At 34.6% G+C, this 18,599-nt stretch overlaps 2 protein-coding genes across 9 annotated transcripts in view; one reads left to right on the top strand and one right to left on the bottom strand.

Moving 5' to 3' along the window:
• LOC113510851 (heterogeneous nuclear ribonucleoprotein 27C) overlaps positions 1 to 15,855 on the top strand; it is a 38,310-nt gene extending 22,455 nt beyond the window's left edge. For 2 of the 8 annotated variants that reach the window (XM_052896394.1, XM_052896392.1), the window contains 4 exons: positions 1,568 to 1,652; positions 9,076 to 9,158; positions 12,612 to 12,693; positions 14,192 to 15,855. In XM_052896394.1, coding sequence (XP_052752354.1) covers positions 1,568 to 1,652; positions 9,076 to 9,158; positions 12,612 to 12,693; positions 14,192 to 14,316 — 375 coding nt within the window. In that variant the 3' untranslated portion in view covers positions 14,317 to 15,855. Of the gene's footprint in view, positions 1 to 809; positions 7,035 to 9,075; positions 9,159 to 12,611; positions 12,694 to 14,191 lie in introns of those variants that run through there. The other 6 variants (XM_052896397.1, XM_052896395.1, XM_052896393.1 and 3 more) reach the window with 5 other exon arrangements.
• A 563-nt stretch (positions 15,856 to 16,418) lies between these two features.
• Positions 16,419 to 18,599, bottom strand: part of LOC113510757 (ankyrin repeat domain-containing protein 29-like) — a 93,529-nt gene continuing 91,348 nt past the window's right edge. Inside the window, exon 12 of the mRNA XM_052896351.1 lies at positions 16,419 to 17,924. The gene's annotated coding sequence lies outside the window, so the exon portion shown is untranslated. The remainder of the gene's footprint in view (positions 17,925 to 18,599) is intronic.

Here is an 18,599-nt window from a genome sequence, read left to right as displayed (position 1 = left end):
TCTATATACCATGCTTACGTCTTTGATTTTGATCCTGCATTTACCACCTTGCCAATGCAGTTTTGGTGTGTTTGAACGCATGAGGCGTGTTAGTGTTCCTTTTCCTTCCCGTTTAGGGATGCTGCCCGAATGAGTTGAAAGAGTGATGTGATGAGAGTGAATGAACTCGTCTCGTGTTCAATGTAATTCAATTTGGTTGTACTTTGACGGTATTGTTTGCGCTTCACGAATGAAAGGCTATGGTGTATGGTATCAGTCCGGTGAGCGAGCGAAATTCAGCGAAAACGAATAGTACGCGAGTAGGCCAAATGTACCGCGGCTGAAATGCAGCATGAATTATATATAGAGCCATATTAGTTTGCCTCCCCTGCATCTGTGTGCTGTGTTCCGATTGCTTGTTATACCATTTACTCTCGGATATGACGCCCACTTCTGTGCATGTTTTCAGTGGCGAGAATCAATGTGCGATGTCTTTTTGATTTTATGAGCTATGCTGCGGTTCATTATGACGCGGCGCTCCAATGATACACTAGCCGCTCCTTCGGGACATTATAGTTGACAGTCGCACCGCTATCCATAGTGAAAAATCAAGAAGATTAGTGTTGTTATCGAGTTTCGCTGAAGGTCTCTCATCACCGCCCCTCCGCCTCCCATTCCTGATCCCTCCTCGCCTGACTCTTCATCTTGCCCTTGGGGATATTCACACGCTTTGGTCCATCTTCACGCGCTGCGCTACTTACATAAATCAGCTAAAAGATACCGACAATGTGGCGAGTGGGACTTTATGTCGTGTAATTCTTCTTTTCCAGTTGGTCGATCAGGGTCCACAAGAGTGGCTTCTCCAGAAAGACAATTAGACATAAGGGCGGGTTACGGATGAGGGGATGTCGCGAAATACTGGGATTTTTCTCACTATGGACGGTTCGGTTTATGCGACGATTTTGCGCGCGATCATCAAAAAGCCATCGCATAGCACTAGATATAAGCTTTACCTTAGTTTCATTCAATATTCATATTGCATTTTGTAGCCGTGCGAGATGATTCAATCGGTTTGTTTCATCTCAACACTTGTAAATTGGCATTTAAAGTACAAATTAGTAAAATTTGGATTTTCTCATATTGTTACAGGTTCATTAATAGTTAATTTTATCGTTAAAAATAATATTAAGAGCTGTACTTTAAGTGTTCAGAGATAATTACTGTTCTGTTAAATGTAACCATCGCAGAAATTAATGATTTACAAAAACTGTGTCAAAATATCATGGGGCATCACCGAATGCGGCCTCGCTCGACCAGGTCTTATCGAATCGATGACATTATGATGTAATAAAATGTAATACATAAACTGACGTCCTGGCCTCATTTCGATCCTCCATGAGCCGGACGCGCCGCAGCCGATGCCTCGGGCCGACGTTGGTCGGAGAGTTGTCGCTGGCTAGCTACGTGCTAGCAGCTAGTAGTAGTAGTGCGGTCGCGAGCGCGAGGCGAGGCGAGGGCCGCGTAGGGCCGGAGGCGTCCGCTCGGCGCGTCCGCAGGCGGCAGCCGCTAACGTGTGCGCGATGGCTAGGGCTCCTCGTACGGCGGCGGCGGCTCGCGCGCGTACGGCGCCGGCAGCGACTACCACGGCTCCGCGCCCGCCGCGCAACCGCCAGGTGTGCACACCCACCCGCACCACGCGCCCAAACACTTCAACGCGAACGAGTTTAACAAGGAGTGGCCCGCCGCGTAAACGCACGGCACACGCGCCCGCACGACACACGCGCCCACACGACACACGCGCCCACACGACACACGCGCCCACACGACACACACGCCCACACGCCCACACGACACACGCCTGAACCGTCTGTTACGCGCACCCGCGTAGGAGCTTAGGTGCTGCGCGCGCGCACATTAATCTCGAACGAAAAGCCCACAGTTGGCATTCGAATTGTCACCGAAATTCTATTCTCAGTTGCGCTAATAAATATCGACGTAATGTTTGTTGTTGCATGGATATACGCATACAATATATAGATGCTTACAGTAAAGGTTGTCCGCTATATACCGTTATAGCAGTAACGCTTTTGCGACGCCAGTGCGTGTACAAACGGTTTTCAGTCTAAATACGACACAGACTGCAGGTGTAATGATTGAGACACAGTCTAGCAAATCGTGACATATAATGTCAATGGACCATCACCTGTTTAATTTAGGCCGCCTTAGTCGTCCGATACTCGTAAATTTTAAACTTTTATATTAATATATTTATTCCAAGGCGCACGTTAGATATAGTGCAATTTTATATCAACGTCAATTTATTTAAACACATAAGTGAACGAACTATATTATGTAGTACTTTAAAAAGAGTAATTTTATAACAAATCGAAAGAGCGTCATACTTTTTGGTCACTACTAGAGTATAAAATTAAAGTAACGCAACATAGGCCTCCCGCAGGCGTTAAAGTCAAAGTCAATAAATAAACTACATCAACACAAACCCACACGTGTAAGTAAGGACATTAATTAATTTTAATATATATATATATTAATAAAAAAATATAGGATAACATTGACAAACAGTAGATTCTTTCTTGAGCTTGTTACTAATTTAATAAGGTAAAATTTGATCATGTTAGGATTGGCCAATATTATTGGCTCTACTATCTCTGAACGCTCTTGGAGAGAGCAAATGATATTAAGGGAACGGGTTGAAATTGAAGTTTTATAAAAGGTGGGTTCATGATATTACTCGGCCCGAAGTTTTCGCGACCCCTCTTCGACGCCGGTGTACCCAGAATATGTACACGCGTGTACGACTTATTTTTTTTTTGTAACTGCTTTATTTAATATTCATTTGGATGGGGGATTATTCTAGTGGACGTTTTTATTAACTTCACTATAATTATAATTTGTTTTAATTTTGTTCAAATTTTTATAATGATTTCTTTTAACGGTAGCCATTGTTGTTCGATGGGATCTCACTATATCGCGTAGTGGAGCATCGCTTTACGTAGTAAGGTAGCAGTAGCGTAGCAGGCCTCAGTAGCGGCGCGGGCGCGGCCCGCCGCGCGCTCGCGTGCCGCCATTTGACAGACACTGTTAAACAAAGCCAATTTAGGGGAAATGACCTAAACTTAACTTAAGCTATAATAACTTGTATAAATATTTGGTATATATATTGGTATGTATGTTTAATATTAGAATTTTGGTTATACTACACACACTAGACATTAGGGAAATGGTAGAGATGTAATGAAATAATTATGTGTTAATATTTAAACAAAACATAGTATGACTGAACGTGATTATATTTTAATTTATTCCCGTTTATAAAAGGGGAACAATCTGTATAAATATTCGTAATTATAATTTGTTTACTATGATATGCATTTTAGTTTTTTATCGCAATTTTAAGTTGATAATATGGAATTTATATTTTTAATGAATTAAATTTACCTGCCAAATTATTAAACGGAGCAAACGATAACGTATTTGTTAAGTAAATGAAGCTCAAGCATTTTAGGATATAGAAGTTGGAAGCTGGCGGCCGCCGCGGCACCCGCGCCCGGCGCCGCCAGCACGCCGCACCCCTCGCGACGCACTCTCTGTATATATATATACTTGCTTGTGTGTAAAGCATAATTTTAATCGATTCTCTCGTCACCTATGTAGTTTTAATTTATGATTGCCAAATATTTTTAAAACTGTATAGAGCTTTCGACGGCCACCGCGGCCTGTATGTTAGTCGTATCATAATATGGACGGAGGCGGCGGCGCGGCGCGCGCTCGCCCACCTCCCTTACAAAGTGAGTTATAATTTAAAATAACATTGTTAGATTAAATTTAATGTTAGTCCTTTACTGTACTATATCGCTCAATGATTTGACCGATTGACTGATTAAAATTTTAGTGATAAGCTAAGTAATTAAAGGGAGGTAGCGAGGCGAGCGCGCGCCGCCGCCGCCACCCGCCCGCGTCTCGATGCATTATTTGTTGTAATTATCTTAGAGTTTACGGACGTACTGATAGACTGGCCGCCCGCCCACGCGCGGGTGGTTGTTCCTTTAATTTTAAATAAATAAATAAATAAATAATAGAACCGCCGCCGGCTGCACGGTGCGCACGATAAGATTTGTTAAGAGATGTTTTAAATAGACAAATTGTTGATGATTACATTGAATGCATAATTTGAACGTTAGTATAGGGTTATTTAAGATCGCTCCGTAAGTAAAGTATAATTTATCTATGAGGAATATTGAGGTGTATAAGCAAATTTTTATAAGTGACGCGGTCCGCGGCGAGGGGTGCGGAGTACCAAATTAATACGATTATTAAAACATAGTGGAAAACGCCTTTACATTGTGATTGTTCATATATAACATTCATATTGGTACATTTCTTATAGCTCTATATATCTATATCTATCTATATATATATATATATATATATATGACACACGCGAGTGAGACGCAACCAGTATGTATGTAGGACTCGAAACTCGTACCTTGTAACAATGTATTGAAATAATGTTAACTATTCGACGTCGGTGCCTGACTGCCCATTAGGTTACGTATATAGTTGTGCCTATTAGTGCCGCTTCGTTTACACTTGGTTCCTATGTTAGTTAGGTTAATTTGTTTCCATTCATTCCTCTGTAACGCGCTGTCATAATGTTCAGTTCACGTCGCTCACTTCACTGTAACCATACTAATTCGTTGATACTAACTCCCCCGCTCGCTGTCCTACGTACGTTAATTTCGCACGGTCCCCTCGGCGGTGATCAGTTCGCATCATCAATTCCATCATTCGGTTATAATTGTTACTTACTGTAGGTTTAATGTACAACCACCGATGATAATACGATGAAATTGTTCACACCTGTTTTAATGTTAGGAAATGATGCCTTAACAAATGTTAAGTGGATGTATAAACAATTTATATTATGTTTAATTTCAGTGATATTGATTAGCACTAAGATGTAAGATACGGGCTCGCCGCCCGCACTCACAAACCTTTGGAACAATTAAGAACTTAGTTTGTAATGAAGCAACGTGGCAATCTTATATTTAACATAAAGAGTATAATTTATTTAAATAAAATTATGAATATGTATTAGAAATTTTAGATTTACTCAAACATTAAACTTAGTGCAAATTATTGTGAAAATCAATTGATGAGACTATTTATATGGGTTTTAATTATTATTATATAGGAGAAAACATAAAATATTGGATGAATTTATTAATTAAAAATAGTTAGCAAAATACAAATACGGTAAGACTCGTTAGAGGCTGGTCTGTCAAATGGCGACTCCACACGGTCGCGCGGCGCGCGCGCCCTGCGTCTCTACTGCACGACGACTCGTACTCGTGGCCCACTCACGGCCGCCCACGGCCGCCCACGGCCACCCACACAACCACGACCGCGTACGCGGACATACACATACACACTACTCGATTTATAATTATGTACACAGTGTACGCTGAATATTTAATTATGTGAAAATATAAGAAATATTTTGTACAAACCGTGAGTGACACAACACTTGCAACCTTTTGCATTTTAATAATTACACTGAGTAATATCGACATAAGATATATTATATACTGTATCTTAATAATAATAATGTTTATGGAATAATATATTTAAATCATGGCTTATAACAGTAGTACTGTTGTGTAGTTAACCCTTCAAGTCTTGTTTGTATTACTTTATATTATAGTGTACGCGGTTTTTTATATGTGTATGTTTATTCAGTAGATATATAATAATGAAAACATGTTTGTGTAAAAGTGTATTTTGGTATTATTATAAAGTAACTTAGCCGCACAGAGCACGGGCACGGCGGCGGGCTGCGGCCGGCGACCGGCGGCGGCGCCCGCGCACCGTGCCCACCATTAATACATTTATTATCGTAATTGACTAATTATACAAGACCCCTAGTAATAGTTAGATCTAGCACCGACTCTTATTAAGTTCACCTTGGACTCGTCTTAGTAAATTTTAATAAAGTATAATAATTAATTTGCATTTAGAGTGTGTCGTCCGACTGTTTTTATTGTAGTCCACTCACATGGCTCACATTAAAAACAATGCAGGTATTATTAATTATAAAACCTCATATTTATACTAGAATTTAATATAAATGTAATTATTGAATCCATTTTATGATAAAATTGCACAGGCTTTACAGTTAATTAACATTAATTAATTATTATAAAACATAGGGCAAGTTGTTGTTATTATTTCTGTTTTAATTAAAAATTTTGATGTTAATTATTTTTTAAACTATATTTTTTTATAGTGGATTAAAGTACATAATTCTCGATCTAAATAGATAACAAAATTGTTAGGTGAACTATTGACTGATGTACCATATTTAAAGTATAATGTTTACTTACGGCAGTATATAAGTTTACTTAGGCCGCCCACGTAGCGGGCAGCTGTGTTTATACAGACATGTGTATTAATTTCATAAAATGTAATTAATTGGAAGCGGCGTCCGCGACCGAAGCCAACAAATTAAGCATGTTACAATTGTAAGACTATTATCTAGATTTGTTATAATCTTATAATATGTAATCTACATACTATACTTAGCCCTAAAGTTGAGCATAATGACTGCGTGAAGCCTAGAGTGAGCGGGCGGAGGCCGCGCGCGGTCGCCGCCGGCCCCAGCGCGCGTCCTCCGCTTGCTCCGTATAAGTTTACTTTATGTTCGTTATATAAAAGGAAAATTATGATAGACTAACATGGACGTCCTTGTTAATTCTTATATATTTTTTTTTACATTGATTACCTAATGATAATTAGTTAATTACGGTCTTAATTATTAATTTTAACTGAAACACTTAAGTAAGAGAACTCCTTGTATGCGATGAGTTGTTCTATATAATAAAAAGTGCTATCACGACATTACACTGATTTTTTCGACGTAGCGTTATGCATTATTCATTATAGGTATTTTGGGTATATATTAGTGTTAGATATAACAGATAACATATAAGTAATGTAGTTTGTAATGTAATGGAAAATAAACAGTTTTTGTCGTAGTTCTCTATTATTAAGCTTCTTCTATCTATAATGGTTTAAGTAATAATACTGGTTATTAATTAAAATATTAATATTACCATTGCAAATATTTGAGACATCTTATGATGAAATATATATCTACATTAAGAACATTATTGAACTTAGATAATTAAAAGGAATCAAAAGTTTAAAAATAACACTGGCATTTTTAATGTGTCTCCCCATCCCTTAGTATAGTCACCCCCCCCCCCCACAGTCGTCACCGTTTGACATATTTAGTTATCATAATTTTTGTTTTTATACCGAGACATAAAGTTTATAATTTTCTTGTCCCATAATAGTCTTACACCATTAAATAATATAGATACTAAAGTCTAACAACCATCACAATGGATCCAGATTTTTATGTTCAGCCGATTCAATTAATTACCGTCGTGCCATTGGTTATGTCTTCCTGCTTGCACTTCGTTTCTTATATATTACACATTGGACACAATCTTTACTAACACATACACTTTCCATATTACTGTCACTAAACAAATGTATTGATCTAATTTATTCACACATTTCCCAATTAATTTTACCATCCATTTTAATTTTTGTCGTCAGTATTTTGGATTGTAAAATCGTTTGTAAACAGTTTTCTGTAATGTAAAGTTGATTAAAATCAGGAATGGCAACGTATGAAGGTCACTACTAGAGTATATTGAGATTGCTACGGTGCTATTCATATCCGCAAACGACCACTTTCTATTAGTTGGGCCGTAAGCTTGTTTGCCATTCTATGTTGCATAAAATATTCTTTTAAGGAAGTGTTCTACATTTTATCTATAAAAAAAAAAAAAAAAAATTATCTAATGAAACAAACATTGAAAAAGATTAATTTTGAGCCTTTTATGTTAATTTGATATCTGGTCTCGTAAAACATGAGCTAAAACTTTTTATTTCTTGACTTACATGTTAAATGGTTTTTTTAAACGGTGAAAATGAATATACCCTTGCGAGGGTACCAGTGACTTATGAAAATATTAATATTGTAAAACCTTTATACAGGGTTGCTATCTTAATTTTTTTTTTTGCCCTGGCTTACAAATATAGATAAATCCTCACCTATTTTATAATATTTTAAAAACCTTTACACAGGGTTGCATTGTTACATTTTTTTTTTACCTGGTTCTCACCTATTTTATATTTTTCTGCTTCATCCTCATGAAGCAGGCCAGTTGGTCCACCAATTCAACAATAATTAACAACAAAACTATATATATTGCTAGCAATGGGTTACACACCCCATTACTAACAAACCCTTTTTCTCTCCATATGGGTAATATTTAGTTGGTGTAGAACGCTCCTTTAAAACGATGTTAATGTATTTGTATTCGGCCTATATATTTTTATACGATCAGTAATAACAATAGCAATTTAATTTTTTTTTTTAAATAGTTTTTGAAATGTATATTGTAATCGTCCAGCCAACGAATTTACAATCCAATTCTCCTATTATCTAGAATACTGATGAAAGTATGACTGTCGCAAGTAGGGTTAACCATCCCTCTAGATTTGTTCGGGCTTGTTTTAATTTCTCCAGATTTATAACAGACTTCAAATAATTGTTTGTTCCTTGAAAAAAAAAATGACTTAAATTTTAGCAAAAGTTCCAATTAATTTGATTTAAAAACTAAAGTATTGGACCGATTTTTATAAAAAAAATTATGGGACCAATTTGAAGTCTTTATTGAAGTCGATTGAAAAGAAGGAGGTTCTTAATTCGACTATATATTTTTTTATGTTTAAAATAATTCCGTCATTTATTAACCGATTTGGAAAATTCTTTTTTTAGCAAAGGAATGATTCAATAAAAAAATCACTAAAATCGGTTCAGTAGTTATTAAATCAAAATAACTGTTTTTACTACGATTGAATTTGCTTTTTTTTTTGTCGAACAAATTTACTAATTTGTATTTTTCGCATTTTGTTATCTCATATTGCGATTAGTTTCAGTCAGGACTTTCAAATTCTGAAATGGCAACCCTAGTCACATGCTAACACTGTTGATGGTAGAAGGTGACGACGTGAGTAACGCCGGCAGTCCCAAGTTCCTGAGCGTGGCACCGATGAGTGACGCTATCGGATCCCACCCACAGGTTCCATATAACGTGTACTGTGTAGGATATTCGTAGTTTAACAGAAAAAAGATGCCTTTAAAATTAGAACACAAATTAATATTTAGAAAATACTAATTAAAATCGGTTTACAATTGTAGAAGTTGGGTACCTGGTTGTTAACATAGTAGGTAATGTAGGTTTTTGTCAATTAATGAAACGGGAATGGTAACGCCGCCAGCACTATCGGTATACGCTGGCAGGGCTCCAGTCAGACAGATGATAGGCAAGGATGAAGCAGGTCAATTGATCCATCGTCATGGTTCCAACAATATTCACGATGGTTTCCAGGGGATCCGCGTGGTGATCGAATTGATAGGGTGTATTGTTAGTAGTGGTACTATAGGTATGAAGCTTATCACTAGATGGAGCTCTGTGTTGTTTATATTACTGCACGGAAAATCAAGAATACTGCATGCTCGACGACTCATTCTTACAAAGTGTCTCTCGAAACTTGCATGGTTGTACTTCGATTTGAAGGATGGCATATGGCTGTGAAATTACAGGGCACAGAGGTATAACATCATAGTCTTTAAGCAACGCATGAGTGTCTACAGGCGATGGTCACCTTTTTTCATCACGTGAGCCGTCGGTATATTTAATGCTCAATGGCAGAGCTTTTTATATAATTTAGAATGGCAAACAAGCTGACGACCCACCTGATGGAAAGTGGTAACTTTCGCCTATAGATATGAGCAATACCATGGACATAACAAAGTATACTGTTTCGCTCATAATACTCTTCATGCGATGCCATTACTGAGGACTTGGATGTTATTCCTCTATACCCTGTAAATTCGCTACCATATCTCACCCATCAAACCGAAACACAGCCCTGTAAATATAACTGCTTCACGGTAGAAACATCGAATGAAACAGAGGTGCCCAAGCAAACGGCTTTTGTACAAAGTCTCCGTCTGGTAAGCTATATGGACCGTTCATATGTTGGTGAATGTACTGAATGCTAGTTTGTCACAATCGACCAATATTTAAATATAGATTTAGGGTCACATCATCGGTCTATCAGGATATGATTATTGTAGATATTTAGGGCAGATTCCGAGGTGCTGTTTCTCTGAACCTCTAAAATTGAAATTTCAATTTGATTTCTTTACAAAGTATTGTTAGGATCAGTATGAACCCATTTTCTAATTCAGATTCAGTTCAAAAATATTGTAATTTTAGTTTTCTTTTTTTAAATGGGTGAAAATGGAATGGTAACCCTGCGGTATTGGTATACGTAAACGGGGCACCAGTGATAAATGATAGGTGAAGATAAAGACAGGTCAATCAGCCCATCGTGAAGAATTCGACAAGAATTACGCACGATGGTTTCCAGAGGAAACCGCGTGGTGGTCAACCTGATAGAGTATATTGCTAGCAATGGGGCTCTTAGAACTTATTACTAGTAATCCCTTTCCCCCTGTAATTTTAGTTATCGCTTTACCATTATAATATCTACTCGAAAAATTCTTCTGTGTCACGAATTTTGACAAAACATAAAACTGAAAATCCACAAACTCTGATACTTAAGGCAACTCGTCAATATTGAATCAGATTTAGATAGATTCTTAGAAAGTTACCACTTTCATTCACGTAATATAACATAAATATAATTTTTTTTTGATTCGATAATTTTGCAAAATAGTCAAATGAATTTAAGTGGGTTTAGAGAAAAAACACATCAAAATCAGCCCAAAGTTTGAAATTACGAACTTACGATCTCTATTTGGTTTTGCGGTGCTCGACCGTTGCATCACGGTATACAAACAGTAAGACGATTCAAATGTATAACAATTAATTTAATGGTATAAAAATAGTGTGTTCACCATGAATAATTTCCGATTTTAATTCGTAATTTCCGACTATACTAATATTATAAAGAGAAGGATTTGAGCGTTTGTAATGGATAAATTCAAAACTACTCGATTTTAAAAATTCTTTCACATATAAACTACGTTATCAGTATGTACTTATATATATTTTTTTCAAAATTTCTGTCCACCCGTGCGAAGCGGGACCGGACCGCTAGTTATGTAATAAAATGAAAAACCCAAAAAATATATAAAGATATCGGTCATACACACGACATTTGTAATGTCGGGTTCTCACTATTCTACCGACATGTCAATCATGCAATCAAAAAGTAGAAATGGGTTCAGAGGGTTTATCCGTAGGGGTGACAATATTTAAAACAGATATTTTAATAATTTTACATAACTACTTATTTTCCATTAATAAAAAAATAATACTTCTATCCCCATATTCATAAAAACTAAATTTTCTACGAACCTTCATTAATAAAAAAGTAATACTTCTATCCCCATATTCATTAAAGCTATAATTTTCTACGAATCTTCATTAATAAAAGGAGTAATACTTCTATCCCCATATTCATAAAAACTAAAATTTTCTACGAACCTTCATTAATAAAAAGAGTAATACTTCTATCCCCATATTCATAAAAACTAAAATTTTCTACGAACCTTCATTAATAAAAAGAGTAATACTTCTATCCCCATATTCATAAAAACTAAAATTTTCTACGAACCTTCATTAATAAAAAGAGTAATACTTCTATCCCCATATTCATAAAAACTAAAATTTTCTACGAACCTTCATTAATAAAAAGACTAATAATCCCCATATTCATAAAAACTAAAATTTTCTACGAACCTTCATTAATAAAAAGAGTAATACTTCTATCCCCATATTCATAAAAACTAAAATTTTCTACGAACCTTCATTAATAAAAAGAGTAATACTTCTATCCCCATATTTATAAAAACAAAAATTTTCTACTAGTCTATTTTAATTATTACACTGTTTTGTCACTTTCAAATTATGAATTTAGCACCAAAGAAAAAGAAAACAGTTCAATAACTAAAATTGATTTATGAGAGATTTAACGTTTTTATGAATAAATGAGGGTAAATTGAACTGATACAATAATCATGTAATATAAGATTTACATTAAATTATTCAATGAATATTATATATTAATGAAAATATGAAATAGTCATTAAATTTTCGCTAGTATATTTATATTTTAATGTAATAAGTACCGCTTTAACTTACGTATAATTAGCTCGAAAAAGCTCGACTAGTTTCGGGATCAATTCGTGATCCTTAGTCATGAATGACTGTGACGCGAGCACAAGCCTAACTGCGTGCCTCGGCCCGTTGAGTATTTATATATGCAATTTGTTTATGGTAGGTATTAAAGTTTTAAATGCGTTTAAATGATATAATGATTTGTGTATTAAATGCCATTTTTCAAATTATAATTTATGAACCTTATTATTTTTGAAAATGAAAGTATATAACAGACTCGTTTATATATTTATATATTGTCTAATTTTTAGATACTTTACGCTACCAAATTACCGAGTAGGTAGTCCCAACTGTTGTAAAAATGTAAAATTATGGTATCAGGTGGCGATGATGTTTTGTGGCGGTATGGTGTCGCCCCAGCCCTCGTTCTGTAACGTTACCGACATGTCTTCGTCGGTGTCAGGTCTCTATTACGATAATTTCATGCAACACTTTCAACGTAGGTTTGAGTCTTATCAATAGTTTAACTTCCTGGTAGTGGGGGAACGTGTAGTAAGTATATGGTATATCCCTAGATCCATGTAGCGTGTGGCGTCCACTGTTTATTGTATTGTATTGTATTGATAGATTGTACTATCCGTTTCGTATTCGAATAGTTTTCGACAGAAATCTGTTAACGCCTCTATTACCTGTCACGTTACAAAGAGAAACGATTTTAAGTATATCTGAATGATTATGTAAATCTGCTTTGATTTCAATAGTGAATTAAAATGTTAATCATGGAACTAGTTCACACGAATCGAACACAAGTATTTTGTTACTATATATTTGATACTTTGCTTTTGAAATTCCTAAATATGTTTTTTTTTTCATTAAAATCCAAAATCTAGTGATAATCCAAAAGAAATCTTACTGCTTAGTTAACGATTTAGATTGTTAAAATTATCATTTCAGAAATAAATAAAAATTGTTTTTAAGAAATGACAGATACTTCAGACGTTTGTAGAATTCGCGTGAAACTTATTTTGTAAGTGGTAACCCGTAGCGATTAACGCATGCCACCTTAAATATGTAGTTTTCAGAAGAGAGTTAATTGGTTACCTCATTGTTATAAACAAAGCTGTCATCAATAATTCAATTTGATTTATTAACCAAGTTGACATGTTTTAATCGGACCGCGCAACGGCATTGAAAATTTATTGATTAATGATTATTCTCAAATTCTATAAGATGTACATTTTGGGTGATTGATTTAGGTTAGTTTAGGTGCAAACGGAGTTTTGTTCACACGCAAAAACGAAAATGTTTAATGAAATTTGAAACATCACTAAAAATAAGTTTTTGTTTTTGCTTTAGTAATATGTATGTCTGTTTGTCTATGTTTCTCTGTCTGTCTTACCGATTATTTGAATACGAGAGTATAATAGGCGAAGGTAATCTGTATTATAATACACTGGGGTCAATTCTGAGTTACCATTTAAAAACACTCTTTTATTTAATATTTTAATTTGATAGTTTCGCGTAATTATTGTTTTATCGACCACCATAAATTAAATTTTGACTTTATTGGACATTTAGTTCGTTTTGGTCCTTGCAATAAATATTTCGTTGTATTATCAAATAAAAATTTTTGTTTTAGACATAGATTTAGAAAACGCTATTTCTATCTCTAAAATTGAAATTACTCTGAATCTATCCCAGTGTTTGATAGTTACGATAACGAACGATAGGGATTGTAGTTTAGCATGATCTATCAATACCAGAGGTTTACGGCTCAAAGGTTGGTTGAATGTGGGGCGTGGTGCGGTAAGTTTCATATTTTATTTTTTACTAATTACAATTATCAAATAGCAAACATTAAATCTATTTAAAGTTGTATTTGAAATGATATAATGTAGATTCAAAAATTCACTTGTGTTTGATTTGTCAGCTTTGTGATTTTTATACTGTTCACCATCCAGGTGACGATTATGAGTACACCGGAGGTTCAGGAGATGGATATCAGAAATCATCCAAGCGCAGCTTTCATGGGACATCATCAAGCGGAGCAGCATCGGCATCATCTTATCATCCCTATAGGCGCTAACGAGTGAGCGCCCGTGTTTACCCTTTTTATAATTATGCTATCCTAGTACCTACATTGAGGCGACGCGTTATTTGTGTTTGACTTCAGATATCTACTATATCGATGATAATGATTTTGACGGTCGATAATTTAGAGTTACACATCTCGGGCTCAAGTCTCAATTGATTGCTTTATTTTCGTGAGGTTCTCACGAACAGTCGAGACTCGAGTTTGTAAGTGATACATGTATTATATCTTTTTTTTTTAAACAATACAATCATTGAGTTTTTACATTTTTTTTTTTTGTCGGAGACGAGTCTATAAGAAGCGTTTCTCTAAACTCGTGTATTTTGGATGTATTTATTAATAGTTTATTTTGGGGGTAGTCGAACGTTGAATGATTCGACAATGTTCGACATTTAAATTTTAAAAACTATAGCGTAATTAGTGCATGTAACGTATTCTTATAAACTTCTGTCCGAATTTATAATAGACTAGATTATGTTTCTTACTTTTTGTGTAGCGTGGATATATTATCCGGTTAAAGTTAACATTACAAATTGTTTGTTGTATCCATCGGTTAAATATATATATTATAGAACATATAAACCCGCTGTTTATATAATTATGACTAAAAATATCAACATTTTAAGACAACGTTAATTACATAGATTATGTATTCATATTTGTTTCAACTTTATAACCAGATAATAGAAATCGTTTAGGTACCTAGAATGGGTTTGATCTAAAATAGTTTTGATTATAAATTAACATGATCTATTTTGATGTAATAAGAGTTTATATAGGTAATAGTTGACTTAAAATTTAAAGTAAATATCTATAATTTTTAACTGATTTCTAAATGAAAAGGAATTGTTTTTTACTATAAAATATTTTATAGGAATTTAACGTTAAATTCATCACAGTTGCCATCGTATGTACGTATGCCTACTCTTGTACCTATTACTCGAATGTAGTTAAATTTGATTTCATAAATTTAAAAATATTTTCAAATACTTAACCCTGCATTTGGGTATCTTATAACATAGGTTGTAAAATTTGCTTTCGAACAGCTCGAGCTGATAGGAATCGAACCCACGTCTATCCTGTCTGAGAATGTATTTTGTTACATAATAGAATGAATCCAATATTACATTTTTATAGATTTACAGTTGGCAAATCTTTTAATCACTTTTTCAAACGTCATCACATCTCACATAGGCGCCATCTACCGATTTTATAGATTAACTAACGACTTTGTTGTAGTACGATAAGCAGAGAGATGTGGTTTCGAATCCCATTGGATGTTTTAAAGGTACATTTTTCATCTTAGCAATCGTGTTTGGATGAAATTTGTCGTGTTCGATTTTATAGTTTTTATAATGTACTCGTAGTTCCGTGTAACGTATACGATTTTTTATTTTTTATTTTTCATACTTGTGCACTCATTTGGTTTTTTTAGACATTATCTCACTTGGTATTTTTCACTTGAAATTTTCTTCCATTGTTACTCTCTTGACCACTTGTATTTTTGTTTAATAAAAGTACTAATTATTTTAAGTTTCATTTAAATTATAACAGAAAGACTGGTTAGATGTATCCTCACGTTGACAAGTTCGCGCTCGATGCTTCTGTCTCCATCAGATCCGTTGCGAATAAATAGGTCATAATAGAGTATATTTTTATAATAAATTATTTTATTTTTGAATCATTTTAAATTACATTTTATAACACAAATAGGTAGACCTTGTTAATATATTAATGTACGATTAAAAATTTATGACATCAGATAAGCACAATCCAAAATAGATGAGAGATTGTTATTAATGTAATTAAAATGAATGTTCATAGTTTAACGTTGTAATATAAAATAGTATTAATGTACATTATGTTATTCTTAAATATTATAAAATTTAAATGCAGTTAAAACGGGTCTGTTACCTTAATTCAGACAATTCTATTGTAGAAGATATGTCTAAATATAACATTAGCCTCTTAAATTAAGACGTTTATTAATATATATATATATATATATATATATATATATATATATATATATATATATATATATATATATATATATATATATATATATATATATATATATATATATATATAACACACAGAATTTATTTCTTAGCTTAGCCATTTCTCGGTCATAATTTTAATTTTAGCCACCTACACATTAATTTTATAAGTAAGATAATTTGGCATAGTCTTTTATATAAAGTAAATCGTGTTATTATAATAAATTAGTTTTACGAAATTGTTTATGTACTAGTAGTACTTAACGTCAAAATAAATTGTGTAAAGATATTTTTCACATTATTTCCTTATGTTAACACTTATTCTAGAATCGTAAGTTACATAAACTATAGTTAATGGACAGAAATTGCGTCAACACTCGTGTGTTATCTCCTTAATTACAAAAGCGATTTTGGATGTGCATTTTACATTAAATATTAAAATTCAACAAGTGCATAAAATATTAAAGTGAATGATGGAATATAATATTAGGTAAATAGTGCCAGTCAATGGCACGAATACAGCAGGTGAATACACCGGGTAAGGCACTAGGATAGAAAATAGAGAGTTATATATTAGATATATATATATAGGATTTCACTAAGAATTGACCAGTTCCTTGTCGAAGGCCACGGTCTAAACGAACAATCATTGACGCTACATATAAATTTATTTTCAAAAAAAGGGCAAAATGTTGATTTTAAAGTGTTAATTTGGATGAAAATTTCACAATTAGGTAAATTGATGCTCATAGAAACTTTAATCTATAAACATGGATTAAATTAGATGGCGTTACATGTCTTTGTGTGTGTTTTTTAATAATGAAGTTTTTGTACATGAAATATCGTATTTGCACAGAAAAAGATTAAAATGCTCATATGTAATATTATGTACCCTATTTCATTGACAAACGATAATGAAATACATAGTTGCTTCTATTAGATAATTCAAGGGTTTTTGTCAACAAGGTTTGTTTTGCAAAGATAATAAAATTAGTAAAGCTTTATTGAGCAGTAAGTACAATCACGCTACAAATAATAAACATTTGATATAGTCAGTTTCCCTCTTGGGTTTTTTATTTAAATATACCTCTAGATACTAGAGGGCGACTCTCCCACGTGCATAGTAGTAGTTGTACTATAAACTGTACTTAGTTTGGATGTAGATGGCGCTGTGTGATAGGTATACCCAAAAATATTTATTCCCTTTTATAATTCAAATTATTTAATTTCTAATTTTATTATAATTTAAACACAGTTGTAAAATACAGTAATTAAAGCAACTTATTTGTAAAGAGAAAGAGTAATCCGACATGCCAGATGACGCTTTGATGTCTAGGAAGCTGACTGCGTCTAAAATGTTTACTTATTGCACGTGACAGTTAACAAATAAATGCTAGTTCGTTCGTCGAGTCCACAGACAGGGCACGGCGGGTATCGGTCGCGTGAGAGAGGTGGTGGGACGAACTTGGAACGTGTCTCATGGCTCCGTGGTGGAGGGGCGGCGCGCGGCGCAGTTGGCGCACGCGCAGGCGCGCGCCGCGCCCTCTGCCGGCAGCTGCGCGTGCGCCGCGCGGTAGCACAGCTCCCGGTAGCGCGCGCAGCCTGCAAATGTATATGTGGAACTTTATATAGGTGTAAGTATGGAACGATAAGGCTTATCCTCAAACTGATAATGGTGGGCTATATTCTCCTCACATAAGGGGTGGACTGTAAAGGAGAAGCAGCGTCCGTGTCCTGCCCCGAGCATTGTGTACACGCAATGTACGTAATACAGTGTTAAGTATGCGTTTAATATTTTAAAGGTTCATATTATCTCAGTAATTTACTTTTTTTTTATATACTGAAGCAGTATATTTTATGTAAGAATGTCACAAGTATGCATGAATGAATGAGAATCTATATTTATTGTTGTGAGTACATGGAATGAATTGGTTAGTTGTATGAGATAACAAGCTTCTATGATGTTAAAAAAGACCCACACAGACGACTCTCTTTACCACAAGCAGCAGATTTTTCTTTATATAACTATGGGCACACATAAGCATACAACCCGTCTGATGGTAAACGGATTTACCGGAGCCTATGGACGCCTGTAACATCAGGGAAGTTATGCGCACGTTGCCGACTCTTAAGAAACCTTAATACGCCCTTTTTGAAGTTCATGCTGTAATCTCTAGGGAAAATCTCAGCAGAATGATCATTTTACAACCTGAGTGCGAGAGGAAGCTCTTCTAAAACTGCAGTCGTACCTTAGAATCAAAATGGTTACCATCCTAA

This window comes from Galleria mellonella, unplaced genomic scaffold, assembly GCF_026898425.1.
Source record: "Galleria mellonella isolate WM207_F2 unplaced genomic scaffold, CSIRO_AGI_GalMel_v1 utg32, whole genome shotgun sequence".
In the NCBI taxonomy this organism is placed as follows: Eukaryota; Metazoa; Arthropoda; class Insecta; order Lepidoptera; family Pyralidae; genus Galleria; species Galleria mellonella.
The sequence above is the reverse complement of the archived record's forward strand: the minus strand, read 5'-3'. Positions and strand labels throughout refer to the sequence as shown.